A 14,674-nucleotide genomic window follows, 5' to 3' on the forward strand; every position below is an offset into this window, starting at 1 on the left:
GGTGGAAAGCCAAAGGCTTCAAAACAGAAAAACAGCATGAACCTAGAAGGGCCGTCACAAACACAGGCAACATATTGGCATAAGGAAATCGTGAGCTGAGACATCCCTGATTGTTTCAAACAAAAGACAGAATTTCAAGTTATGCTTGCTAAAATATCAAGTACAGACAAGGGGCAGGGAGGGGGCGTGTGTGTTTTTTCTCTTATTTGTACAAAGTCTGTTTCGACAACAGTGATGGTATACAAGGTTATAAACTTTCACTCTTAGTTTAATATCCTATTGCCAAACTAGTGCTGAGGTATATGACAAGTAGGAACATCCCTCAAACCTGTTACGGATCCTTAGCTCACATTTTGACATTTTTGTAGCAGGTTGAGTAGCACCATCATGACATGAAATCAGCTCAAAACCCTAATAGGATTCTTCTTTTTTTTTTTACAGTACTAAAATACTAAAGCATTGTGTTACAAAACGTTTGTTTACAATTTTAATTTACTGTACAGGTTTATTTTTTTATTTTATTTTTATTACAAATTCATGATCTTAAATCTCTACAGCAATCCAGCTGCCAGTTTGTTTCCAAAGGTTCATCTTACAGAACTTGTCTTGTTTCGTTCTTGTGGTGTGTGAATCGGTATGTTTGAAAAGAGGATGCTTGCTCAGAAAGTCTGCATGTACCACAATGCACGTGATGATGTCTACCACATGAGCAACATGCCATTTAGTTCTGAACAGACTGTGCTTCATAAAAACACAGAAAATCAGGAAATTAACTCCTCTAGCAGTAGCTTAAAACATGCCATTAAGTGTTACCAGCAGTGAACATAAAGTCCTATCTTTACAACTGTAGGCACTGAAGCACTAAATTTGCATTATGGTATAAAGTACTTTTATAATCAGTGTAAGAAGAGCACCAAAAATTGCATGTGTTGTGTATGAATGCATTCCCTTGCACCCAGAAAGCAGGTAAATGGATCTATAGTCTCTCTACAAAGGTACGGTCAAGATAATGTACTAATGTGCATTTTTTGGCAAAGTAAAATATTTCTTTTCTGTTGCCTTAAGAAAAGTAGCATATTTTCATGACTAGTAACTCAGTTGTAGACGGCAAGTTTTTGGGAATAACATTAGCAAACAAAATTCCAACTGCTTTTGAGAGAACATACTGGGTGTAGAAATAATCGTGAGGTCTTTGCAATTTTGACCTTAAAAAAAGCATGTAAGAAGTATTGTAAAGCACCAAGTTGTGTTCAACCCATCAGATGGAGGGTTGAACACATTCTACTGTCATTCTGTTGAAAGTTTTCTTTCTGCACAAAGCGCATACAAAATTAAATTATAAAATGCACACATAGGTAAATTCCATGGGTGCCATATAGCCAGATGCCATGAGTGATGTCTCATGGTATGGTTAAGATCAAGTATTAACCATCAGCACCAAGAGAAGTTATTACACAAGACGTCACCCATAGCTGGTTGAGGCAGAAAGAACATGTCCAGTTCCCTTCGCAGTCCTCATCCCCACCCAGCACTGGGCAGCCTCTGACATACCATCAGACATCAATCACTGTTCCTAAATGTTCTACAACTGGCATGATATGGCATCTCTTAGACAACCATTAGCTGATTCATTAAATCTTAAAACATACAGAGTAGATTAAAAATGTTACTGCCCCTTACTGTTGTAGGGAACACGTACAGAGAAGCAATCATTGTAAAATATTACCAAGGCATTTTATGTTCCAAACTGTAATAAAGACACGTTTTTTTTAAGATAGCACCATTCTGAAGACTACTCGAATTAATGTTTGTTGTTCGGTTATTATGTTTTACGAGTCCCTCTTTTGTTAAATAAGCCAATAAATTAGATTAAAGTTAAAAACTGTATGTCAAAAAGCCACAATTCCAGTAATTTGTCCAACGATTTAGCACCAGATTTGATTTCTTCTTTTAGGATTCCTGATGTCCTAACACTGCAGTACATGTTGCCCTTGCTCAGTAGATGTAATATTTTTTAAAGCAGTCACAAGTGTGTCAAGTCCTAGGGTACACGTTTGCAAAGTTCTTTTTCTAGTGTTACTTAGCTTGTAATGTTGAACACCAGCATAGGTCATTTTGGACATGTTCCCTACGGACTCTCTACAACCAGTTGTACAATGGAGGAAATAGGACTGCTGTAAAGACACCTCTTTTTGAATGTGTTTTCATGATCAGACTTTTCCACTGACACAGCTCCTAAAATACTGTCTTCTTTATTTCTCTGCCAATTGCTCCAAAGAAGAACTACTTTGCAAACAACCTGCGTTTTTACTGGATGAGGTAACACATATAGCTGATATATTAAATATACCTATTGTAAGGCCCTGTAACCCGTGTGAAGGCGTATGGAGTTGAAGTGGAAGTGGAGTTTGTGGTCTTCGACACTGTCCTTTGCAAGAGGGAATTGATAAAACGCATGTAAGTTTGTTCTGAGGCCCCCGGCTGCAGAAACTCAGCAGGCTCTCGCTTTACCTTTTTAGGGTATATTTTTGGAGCCACGTAATTTGGGCCATACTTCTCACAGTCTTCCTCTCTTTCTCTAGCCTTCTCAGCCATCTTGGCCTCCCACAGAGCCAGGCCATGTTTTGGCTCGTTCATGCTCTTGTGCTGGTAAAATACAAGGGATATCCGGGTGGGATGGTGTCTGTTTGGGTTTTTCAAGGGTGTTGTTGCATGAAGCTCCCTCTTTGCACACTCAATCAGAATGGATCCATGAGCTGGTGCTACAGCTACACCTCCAATGTCAGAATCTAGAAAACTCTGCTCGCTGTCTGACCAGAAACCATCTAGTTCGTCCTGCACATGAGTCTGGGTTTTTGTGGGAGTTTGTGATGTATTATCATGAATATTAGCACCGTTTGTTCTGTTTGTTTCATTGTGGGAGGGTGTAGTCCTGTCATGGTTTAGAGCTGGAAGCATGTTAATATTCCGGTTGTCTGCCAAAGAATTAATGTTATTTGCCTTATTCAGCATTGAATTTGGAGGTCCACCATACATTGCAGAATGGCCACTGTGAGTATGATAGGGGGATGAATGAGGAGTGTAGTCACCATTTCTGTTAGCAGTTGAGTAATCCATTGCTTGGTCTGCATAATGGGAAGGATAAGGGCTATAGGAGTTTGCATGGTGTACATTTGGTCCCGGTATGCAGCCATTTAGAGAGTCCATCTGCATGTTTTGGTTTCCATAATTCAAGTACTTGTGACCGTACCTCTGCTGGTAGGGATTCTGACTTGGCGGCATATTTAGCTTAATCACAGGTTCTGGGCTCTGATACCTAAACAGGTCTGTATGCTGAGAGTGTGAGGAGTAGCTGCCGCCACCATACGGCGGACACATCTCACTGGACAGACTTCCATTATAAGGGTAGGTAGAACATTGGCTGTTTTGATGTAATGGTCCAGAATACGTGCTCATGCAATTGGAAGCATTCATATAGGAGTTGGAAGAATGAGAAGGGCTGCTGTAGATGTTTACAGGATTTGTTCCGCCATAAGGGTCAGAAGAATTTGAGGCGCTTTGGTACGTATCAGTCGGAGGGGGGCGTTTCATGTAGCGGGCTGTAGAATCTGTACCTGGGTAAGTGCTGACAGATGGAGAGTTCCTAGGAGGCGTTTGCTGCTGCTCTTGCTTGACTGATCCAGTAAGCCGCAAAAAATCTGCATTTGTTTTTAAAAAGAGAAAGAAAAAAATTACAATCCTTCTAAGCAAATCAAACTGGTCCAATATCTACAAATATATTAATAATTAATGAAAACGAACTGTGACAACATATGTGCAATGTTTCTATTGGTGGCCTTGGGAACATCTCATGAAATCACCAGAAGCAAGTATAACAGAGGGGCGCTTCATTTAATAACCGAGGCATTCTTACCCATAGCACTTAAAATGGTGAGTGATTCATAAGTGAAGCAGACCTCCTAAGTGAATTTTAGAAGCAGGTCGAAGGTAAACGATAGGGAATATTTTACATTCTGTGTCATTTACTGAAAATTGCTCATCTGGTTTATGACCTGGACAGTAGTCTCAACTTCTGCTTATGTATAGAAATTCTATGTATTTTGTTTTCTCTGTTTTGCCGATTTGTCAAACTTCAGACATCCATCCAACTCTTTTGCAAAGTCTGGATCTTTTAAATGCATTTGGTTTAGATATGTTATTTCAGTCCCCCAAAAGCAGAAGTCTGTCCTCAGTCCTTTAAACTTTTTAGAGAAAAATAAAAAGTGACGGTGGAATGCTTTCAGTAATGTCAAGCAGTAGTAATTACTCCAAGCAGCATTCCAATCTATTGTTGTTTGCTGATGGAGCCACTAAAGACCAACCCCATGCAAATAAACCATGGCCCTTCTCCACTAGGACCAGTCAATCCCCAATTGCAATTTGAGCAAAACAATTAAAGTTTTATTCAAGCATTTCACACATCAATTTTAAGATATCAGCTAATACACAGTTGTACCTGTCTGTAGGCAAGACATATATTAAGAGTGGGCTTTGGGTCAGCCCCTTGATCATAATTGATAGCTTTGTTTTCTGTCTCAGGTCCCTGTTCCTGATTCAGTGGTTTTTCTCCCTGTTCTTGTGTTGGTCCCACCCATGAGCATTTCAGTCTTGCTGTATTTTGAGTGGATGATGTATCCTTCTACTAATGTTGTCAGTCCTTGCTTCTTTGCAGTGCATGCACACGTCTATTTCCTGTCGCTCTCCCTATTTCTCCTAATCCCCCCTTGCCCTGTTCGTCACTTTTGCCCACCTCATTAATGACAGCAACCTTAGAACAGAATTCGTTAAAACATAACAAAATGCATTCAAAGATGGCTGCTGTAGATGTGTGTGCATCTGCTGAAGCCATGTCTTATTGTATTCCGTCCCTTTTTAGAAACCTGTTCCAAAGTGGTGCCACAGATACACACACATTCACACTGGCTATTCAAGATCAAAAAAGGACTAGTAAAGCCAAAACATTTCACTGCTGAGACAGATTTGCTTTGCCAATAGTTGTTTCTTTTTCTTAGGGACAAGGCTTACGTGTGACAAGTATGCACAGACATGAGTCCAGTTGCTTCGTTGTGCCTATGGCTGAAGCTACAGCTCACGTATGAGTCACGATATAGCTGAAACTGGTCTTGAAATGATGGAGCTCTTATTCAGAGGGAATGTTGCCAAGTGATCCGGGCTAGACTGCTCTTATTTGAGCAGGGCAAACACTGATTTGCATGAGGTTCGTTCCAGTCTGAAGTGGAGGAAAAGAGCGCTATCTACAAAATTGATGAGAATGTAGGAAAAGCGGATTCTCCCCAGAAACGAACCTTTTTCTCTGTAGAGGAAACACATTATGGGAGTAGCCAGAAAATTAAAATCCCTCCCCACACATTGAGCCGAAGCTCTGATGGCATCAAATTAGCAAACCATTGCTACAAAAGTTTCTTTTGTCTCTTCCATCCAAGCATCTATCCATTTATCATTTCACACTTCTAGCCACCTGCTGATAGCCACCATTTTACCTTTAGGTCCTGTCATACATTAATTTTTCCATTCATCTTTCAGTCTTTCACCATTCCATTCATCCATCCATTCATTCACACATCCATGGTCTATGCATGTATCCATACATACATACATACACCCGTAATGTATTATTTGACTTACCTATCCATCAGTAAAGCCTGTAATTTATCAGTTGATCTTTTTTGTCCGTCCATCCGACCCACCCCCTCAGATTTCCATTTACACAACCATCCTTTGATCCACCCATCTAGCCTTCCTCTCAGATATCCCTTTACTCTGCCACCCTTTCACCCACTGGCTCAGGTTTCCATTTACTCTGCCGTCCTTCCACCCACCCATCCACTCACCCACTCATCCTTTCACCCACTCATCCTTTCACCCACCCATTTATCCACCCATTCATTCATTCCTCCTTTCACCCACCCATTTATCCACCCATTCATTCCTCCTTTCACCCATCCATTTATCCACCCATTCATTCATTCCTCCTTTCATCCACCCATTTATCCACCCACTCATTCATTCCTCCTTTCACCCACCCATTTATCCACCCACTCATTCATTCCTCCTTTCACCCACCAATCCTTCCTTCCTTCCTTCCTCACGGTTGCAGGCAGAAGAGGCCCTTAAAGAGCTCCACACCAAGTGTAGCTGCTAAAGCGGGGGGTTCACGGCACCCCTGCACTAACTCCACTCCCCACTGATGTGGAAGCCTAAAAACCAACACAGAGTACGGGGCATTTTCAAGGTAAATTTCTGTAGGTAAAACGGTTTCCACCACCTGGAAAATTATACAAGGTAATTAATATTGTGTTGGTGCCTCCATAATTGTCTTAAATGGGCCAGCCTGATCAGCTGGTGTTGCCTGTTAAACGTTTACTAGAGGTTGCCTCTTTCTTCAACAGCCCTAAAAGAATTACAAGCGGAGGTATGGCTCTGAATTTATGTTTGCAGCTTTATAGCATAGTGCCGTGTCCTGTGAGCTACAGGACCCAATTTTCTTATTCACATATTCACAAAAGTAAAACTACATTTGTAGATTTACTAATGTGAAATGTAGTCTTACACTTTCAAGCAACTTTTCTACTTTAGGCTATCCACAAAATATGAGTGTAATGTTACTTAAAGGTAAGTGTAGATTTACATGTCTCCATTCCATGAGATAGAGCGTGGAGCCAAATTTACAAGTGTAAAGTTACTGCTACCAAAAAAGAGTAGTAAGTTCAGCACAACAGATTACCAAGCACTGATACTGCAACACTCTCCCACAGAAATGAATGGTGGTAGGGACTTAAAATAAAACCACAGAGGCAATAATGTTACATTAAATTATTTAAAATAGTTACAAATATTTTTAAAAATTATTCTGTGTTTTAAAAAAAAATCTAAAATTGATTTATTGTTTTTGAATTTAAAAATAAATGTAACATTTATTTATTAAAATGTAATTAAATGAAATTAATTTGTGAATCATCTTTAATCATTGTTAATACGTAAATATATTTTTTTCCTTTAGGTAGTATTTTTTTAAATTTAAACCTCAAAACAATTTAAATTTAATATACGTAATATATTTAAAATAATGAAATATTTAATTCAAAATTAAGTTAATGCTGTATGTAGCTTTTGCTCTACTTCTAAAATATATATAAAATTAATTTGCAACATTAGTTCCCAAAAATATTTTTACAATTGTGTTCTCAGCTGTAATAAATAACAATAATAATAAGTAATATCTCCCTATGGCAAACGAAGACATTGGCTCAATTAGTAGCGGTTTCTAATCACTGTGGATTCACACGAAAGAGAATTTTGAATTGTACTCAATGTCTTTGAAACTACAGAACTTGCAGCAGAATGTAAGGGGGAGGGGCAGAGGAGCCTCTCAGAGAGGGAAACAAATGGGGAGGGAGATGAAAGGAGGGGGATGAAAAAATGGCCGGGGCAGAGAAGCCCCCGGATCTAGAGCATGTTGTTTTGCATGTGGCCACCTTGGTCATTTGAAGCAAGATTACGCCAATAGTGCATTCCATGGAGCAGTTCTTTCTAATGTGCTTGAATTTCATCAAGTTAACCAGAATTCCAATCCTGAATTTTAGGATAGTCTGAGAAGTGGAACAATGTCATGAATACCTTAATTCCTATCGATCAGAAGGGTCTATCAATCAGTAGATTTGTAGACCGCAACTCATCTCCCGTGAGGATATCCAGGCACTGGCATGGTCCAGTTGATTAATAATAATAATAATTTTATCGTTGCACAGTATGACAGAGACGTCTTTTACAGCGGGTCTCATGCCTTTTGCCTGATGATCCATAAGGTAGCTACCATAAGATGTATCCCTTGGGGATTGTATGTCTTTCCTTGGTACTCTACATCTGGAGTCTCCCTATGGCACCTATATCTTTTCAAACTTCACCCTTTCAACACCAATGGGTTCTATATGAGTTGGATGATGTCTCATATCCTTCGCTAGAGTGCATGACCTTTGTGGCTATATTCCACACACATCTATGAAGCACGATGAGCACGCTTTTAGACTTATAGGAAGTAATCTCCTTTGAAAATATTTGCATTCCTGTCCACTTGTCAATGTCATTTCCTTTGTTTACTTTACAGACACCCAGACATCATTCACGTGTATCTCACTCTCTAGTACCTTGCAGTTGGTCCTGAAGAAGGTGGTTCTTCCACTGAAACGCGCGTTGACCGCGACATTACTTCCCACACAGAGATATTGAAAATTAACAATCTTTTCACTCTGTTTATCTGAGAAATCTGACCAATCCAAGAGTTCTATTTCTTTCTCTTTTTTATATCTCCCTTCTACCTCTTATTGTATGAATGCAAGTATGAGTGATAAGTAAATGTTTTTGTACATTACAGATGTCTAGGATGTTTTTCTCTCTTTTTTACATTAAATGTGTAATTTGTTTGTATCAAAATCCCAAAAAATGTTTCTTTGTGTTTCAAGTCATGTGTAAATTATAAAACACAACAAAAGAAATAATAAAAATTGTTTGTTGTCTAAAAACTAAAATGGATTGACATTGCTTTGGTGAAAACGTAATGTAATTTATTTATGACATTTTGATCGGGTAATGCAGAATCTGAACAGATCAATATAAAAAGTGTATAGGCCGGTTTAGAGGTTTCTACATTATTTGCTGTGTCCTCTCCCTCCTCTAGGGCCTAAATTGAATTAGGGAGACCTTTTGCTTAACTTATGGTCCAGTTGATTAGCCAGTTCTTCAGGGCCTTATGTAGATAGCCTCATTAACGATTAATAGGTCACTTGCCTAATAGACACAGGTGCTGGGAGCTCTGCAGTGCTCTTAGTTTTAGTTTCGAACCTCTCTGGCTTGACCACAGCTGCAGTCTGTATTTCTAACCAACCAACATTTCTTGTCCCAGTCTCGATTTCCTTGTGACCCATCACTGAAAACATTCCGTTCTGTTGAGCCCTACCTCATGTACTAATCAATTAGGAAGGGAAATACTGTGCAAGTTAAATTACACTATGTTCTGTACCCCGGATGAGGACTATCTGAATATACCCCAGCAGCAAGAGAATGAGGTCCTTGCCCTTCAGTGTCAAAGTACTAAAAGTCAACCCAACATGAACAAAGTTGCTTGTACCGCCCTTGTTGTGGTCCACTGGGGCAATGATATGGCATTCATCTCTTCAATGGACCCAGTGAAGGTCAAGATTGACCACAATGAGAATCTACCTAGAATCCCTCAGTATCTGTTAATACCAGAAGCAGAGGCAGGAATCTGCCCTGTGATACCTGATTTACTAGAACAAAGGATTCTACTGCCTATTGTCAACCAATGCTATACACCGATTTTGTAATTGTACATTTTATTTATAGAACGCCTAATACCCCTCACAAGGCGTACAAGTGCTTTGCAGCGAGCAGCATGCTACTCTGGAACTCAAGATAGAGTTAAATAGTGAGTAGATTAGAAATATGTGCTTCCTTTTTCTTTGTGGATTAGTTGGGGGTAAGTTTAAGTTTGACCTTTCTAGTACTCATGCATTTAGTAGTGTTTTGAATACGGGAGAATAATGGAAGTGGATTAGAAAAGGAAAGTTGTGAGTTGTTATTGAGCGTAGTGGACACATGTGCCTTTTAGTTGGGTGAATTGGATAAAAAAAGATGTTTTGGAGTTAGTAGTCAGAAAGGTTCGGGATGAGTCAGAGCGAGAAGGGATGAAACAAAGGTTGAGAGGAATTGACATTTTTTATTTTATATATTTTTTTAACAAATAACTGATATTAACATATACATGTATATAGACAAAGAAACGTCTAAATATGTACTAATACGCATGCATGCATAGATATTTACATACATCTTTTGGTGAAGTTTTAGTACCGGGCATAAGCTCCTCTAAATACACCCATATGTACACAGAAGCCGCAATATTTATGTGGGCTGAAAGCATACCCGAACCCATGCAGTGGTGTAGCAAAGCTGAAAATACATTTGTAAAAATTAAAAACTAACTTTAATTTCCACAACTGTTTTGGGTCTGCCTGATTGTACCCAACCATTTACATTATACCATCTTAAACGCAATCGTTTTGCCTTTGTGTGTTGGTACAAAGTCATGCAGGCCAGAAAAGGACCATAGCTTATTACTCTACAACCCTAGACTCAGTGGAAACGTGGCTCCCAACTTGTCTCTGTTTTGTAGCTGCGGCTGCTAACCTCTTTGAGGGCTCTGAAAATATTATGTTGAGTTACCCTCTAACTGTAGCTCTGCCACATGCTGCTGTTGTTGAAGTCCTCCTGATCATGATAACACAGAACCTTTCCACTGCCAAGCTGTCTAGATATGAGATTCTGTTGTGATCTGTCTCACAATGAGGACCGCCTAAGGCAAATCCATCTGTGCCCGAACGGGAACAGGGGCCAAGGGACGCTGCTGGTTTGAGTACAGTTAAGCAGAGGCTGAGCTACATGAGTTTAGCCCTCATGAACTTCGAGCAGAAGGGGAGGGGAAGTGTTATATCCTGAGATGGTGGGACAATGATATTGCTCTTCTTGCAACTAGACTACCGGGAGCTCTAAGGTTGGGGGGCTGTTGGCTCCAGAAAGGATATCCATAAGAAACTCTGGGAAGAGTACAATGAGGGGGTATCAAGGACAGAGGAGGCCCTACGCTGTGCATTCGTTAACTCCAGCTCCCTCGTAAAGCACAGTTTAGAAATTACCTAGATGTTTAAGACAGTCCATTTAGCCTGTTTGTTTTTCACTGAGACCTGGGCCAAGGAGGACTCTGGCCTGGAGTTTACGGCTGCCACACAACTGTGTTATGGGGTGGTGAGACTTGATAGGAATGTACACAGGGAGGGAGGCCTAGCCATTATTTTAAGGGAGCAGCTGAGCTGCACGCTAGAGCCCCTGAACACCACTATTGAAAGCTGCGAGGTGGGGCACTTTAAAATCGAAAATAAATATTCATTGATTTTTGCTGGGCTACTGACCTACTGTCTGCCTGGTCCTAAAAAGCAATTTATTTCAAACTGGCACCAAGTGCTTGTACCCTTTATCTCTTGTGGTAACCTCACCATTCTGAGGGGCTTTAACCTTCACTTGAAAGAAGAGTGACCGCGACACCAGGGCTTTCATGGATCTCATGCTCAGGTTTGGCTTGAGTCAATGGGTCAATATCTCGACTCCCGGACACACGTTAGATGGGATCTTTTCCAATCAAGAGACCATGACTATAGGCGATTGTCTGCCTTTAAGTCGTTCTGACCACAGTTTGATGATATTTAATGTACACATGGCACATGTGGTGGAAAGCATGTTGGGTACCACTAACAGCGTCAGAAACTGGGGAAAAGTCACGGTTGGAGAGTTTGCAGATGTGCTTGTAATATTCAAAGAGAAGGACCCTGGGGCCCAGGCTTACCTGCAAAAAAGTTTAATAAATGGGTTAGGGTGGCAGTTGAGTAGGTTGCCCCCCCTAGCGAGATCTTGCCCAAAGGGTAGTGAGAAACCCTCTGCCCTGTAGTTTTCTGAGGAGCTCAAGGAGCTTCAAAGGCAGTGTAGAAGGCAAGAACGGAGATGGAGACTGGCTCCTGAGTTAGAAAGAAAATCAAACACAGGGAGCTTATTCTCAAATATCAAAGAGGCGAAATCTGTGTATTTCTCCCAGAGGATTAGGTCGGCTATCACTATTCCGAAAGAACTCTTTAATACAGTGGGCATCTTTATGTCACCTCCTATACATTACGGGGTAGAAGACATGCAAGCTTTCTTCAATAAGGTGGCAGAATTCTTTAAAGATAAGATCATGAAGATCTTTTCAGACTTCCCTGCTCTCACTGATTAGTTCTGCAGTTAGTCCCTGACCTTATAGCGGAGGCCTTTGAGAAGATCTCGTCACAGGTTTGGAATCTGGGGTGTACCAAAGGGCTGGAAGAAGGCAACGGCCATGCCTCTAAAGAAAAAGCCTGACTTTCTAGCGAATTTTTAAAAACTTGCGCTCAATCTCATTGTTGCCTGCTTCAGCTGGGATCCTGGAGAAGCATATCAATCAGGAATTAGCTCAGTAGCTCCTAGATCAAGAACTCCTGGACCCCTCTCAAAATGGGTTCAGGAGGAATCAGCACCGAATCAGCTCTTATAGAGACTGCTGATTCCATTCGTAGCCAAGTTGACCAGGGAGGTGCAGCTATCCTGCTACTGTTAGACCTGTCGACAGCCATTGACACAATATCTCCATCTCTGCTGGTGCAAAGGCTGCATCAGGCCGGGTTGAAGGACGTGGCTCTTAAGTTGCTGGAGTCCTTCCTGCAGGGTTGGATGATTGGAATCAGTCGCGTGGACTTCAGAGACAAACTTTTCCAGCTCCCCTCTGGAGTTCCTCAAAGGTCCTCCCGAAGGCCTACCTTATTTGATTTGTATGTTGTCCCTCTGGCGAAACTGGTGCATTCTTTTGGATTCCAGGTGTAGCCCTATGCGGATGACACCCAGATCATCATCTCAATCTCCGATGACTGGGAAGAGGTGGCCGACAGTTTTAAGGCTTGTATGATGGTGATCAGCAGGTGGAACTGGCTCAAAATGAACGGGCAAAAAAACTGAGATCATGGTGTTCGGAATGGATAGCTCAATGTGGACCACTTGTTGGTGGCCAGAAATGTGTGGTACTTTACCTGCTCCAGTGGCTACGGCCAAAAACCTGGGTGTGATTTTTGATAATACATTGACCTACAGCACCCATGTTAATAGAACAGTGAGCTCCTGTTTACGGATTATTAAGATCTTGAAGAAAATACTATCCTTTCTCCCAAAAGAGCTTAGGGTGTCAGTAGTCATTGTGCATATCATTTTTTGTTTAGACTACTGCAATGCCCTGTATCTAAATGCCAACCAGTATTCACTAAAAATGCACCAAATAATTCAAAATGTAGCAGCATGTTTGGTCCTGGGTTACCTAAACACTCCTCTGTCAGGGAAGGATTGAGAGCCCCTCACTGTCTGCCAGTAAAGAAGTGGGTGTCTTATAAATCCCTTTGCTTGGCTCACAAAGCTCTCCATTCTCAGGTGTCGAATTATCTTAGGATGGCCTTTAATTGGTATGTTCCGTTGAGGCCTCTGAGATGAACTGGTCAATGTAAGGTGGTGGTTCCTAGGTGCAGGAAAGCCAGATGGGGGAAGGGTACTTACAGTGGCAGCCGCCAGGATGTGGAACTCCCTCCCGGAACACAATAGGAGCTTAAGCTCGTACCTGATTTTTTATAAGCAGGTGAAAACGGGGTTATTTGCGAACTAGTCCTTTTAAGTGGTCACATATCCGAGGTTTAACGTGCTCTAGAAATGCTACAATTACACATATTACACTTGTTTGTTGCTCCACTCTGACCTGATGCCTACTGTCAGTGATAGAGAACTCCACTACTCCAACGTTAATAAACCCCTTGTAGACTTGACTGATGTTCCAATTCCCAACTGCAAATTTATATTCTTTGTAGATGGGCCGGACCTTTGGAATCAGGAAGGGGTGTTAATTGCAGGTTATACAGTGTTCATTGTTTACGAAATAGTAGAAAGTTGTTGTTTCCTCAATGTGAGATCGGCCCAAGTAGTTGAGCTTATTGCTTTAACCGAATATGTATTTTGGCTCAAGAGAAGATTGTTACTGCGTATATGGACTTTAAGTATGTGTTTGGATTGATGCTTGACTTGGATGGAAAGAGAGATCCTTACCTCTGCTCGAAATCGGGATTAAAAATGGTCACTATGTACAGAACCTCCTAACCGTCTTACAACTGTACAAACAGGTAGCATTGGTTAGGTGTTCAGCCTACCAGCTGCCCATAACATGTCTAAAGGAATGCCATGGCTGATTCAGCAGCCTGAACTGCTCCTTTGTCCGAAAGTGCCTATGTTGCCATGTAAGTTGTATGAACTTTTTCATTCCCTGTGCCCTCTTTAAATGATTTGTGTTTGTTGCAGAATCATATTTCTAAAAGTGAATAGCAATATTAGATCAAACAGAAGTGTGAAACGGATTTTAACCGGGTATGGAAAGAAAGCACTGGGCTTGTGGTAGAGCTGACAATTCTACTCCCTAACCTTGCATGAATGCATCACAAAGCTGCTCTTGGGAGGGTTGGCATGTTGCGCGCCACAGCAAGCGACTTGTATGCGCCCTTCCTTTTCTCTATAGCCTAAAATGCTGCCCATTCCTGTGTCACTTGTCAGTCCCATAATGCTGAGAAATGGATCAGGATCACCCAGCTGCTCCACCTTCTCTTTGTGCACTCCAGATAGATTTCAAACAGATGCAGATTAGCGCATCTGATCCCCATGTCCTGGGTGGGTGGGAACTTATCCTTGTGCCAAAGCACATACCATCACAGTTGAAAAGCATTTATTTACAGACTTTATCCAATGGTTTGGTATTCCAAACTGATTCTCGACTGAACACAGGTTACACTCCATTTCAACAGTAAAGGGGTTTTGCAAAGAATTAGGAATAGAGCAGCATTTTCACAGTGTGTACCACCCAGAGTCAAACGACAAGGTAGAAGCCTGCCACTTCTTTCAACTTGGCGACTGGTCTACATATGAGACCACCAGAGGAGAGAGCTTTTTAACCACC

The 14,674-nt window shown here is 41.1% G+C and overlaps 1 protein-coding gene across 1 annotated transcript in view; it reads right to left on the bottom strand.

The window, feature by feature from the left end:
• Window positions 1-504: 504 nt before the first annotated feature.
• The window catches only part of TET2 (tet methylcytosine dioxygenase 2), a 214,681-nt gene continuing 200,511 nt past the window's right edge, over window positions 505-14,674 (bottom strand). The window contains exon 10 of the mRNA XM_085641414.1: window positions 505-3,698. Coding sequence (XP_085497540.1) covers window positions 2,341-3,698 — 1,358 coding nt within the window. The 3' untranslated portion in view covers window positions 505-2,340. The remainder of the gene's footprint in view (window positions 3,699-14,674) is intronic.

Source organism: Triturus cristatus, chromosome 2_2 (assembly GCF_964204655.1).
Source record: "Triturus cristatus chromosome 2_2, aTriCri1.1, whole genome shotgun sequence".
NCBI lineage: Eukaryota > Metazoa > Chordata > Amphibia > Caudata > Salamandridae > Triturus > Triturus cristatus.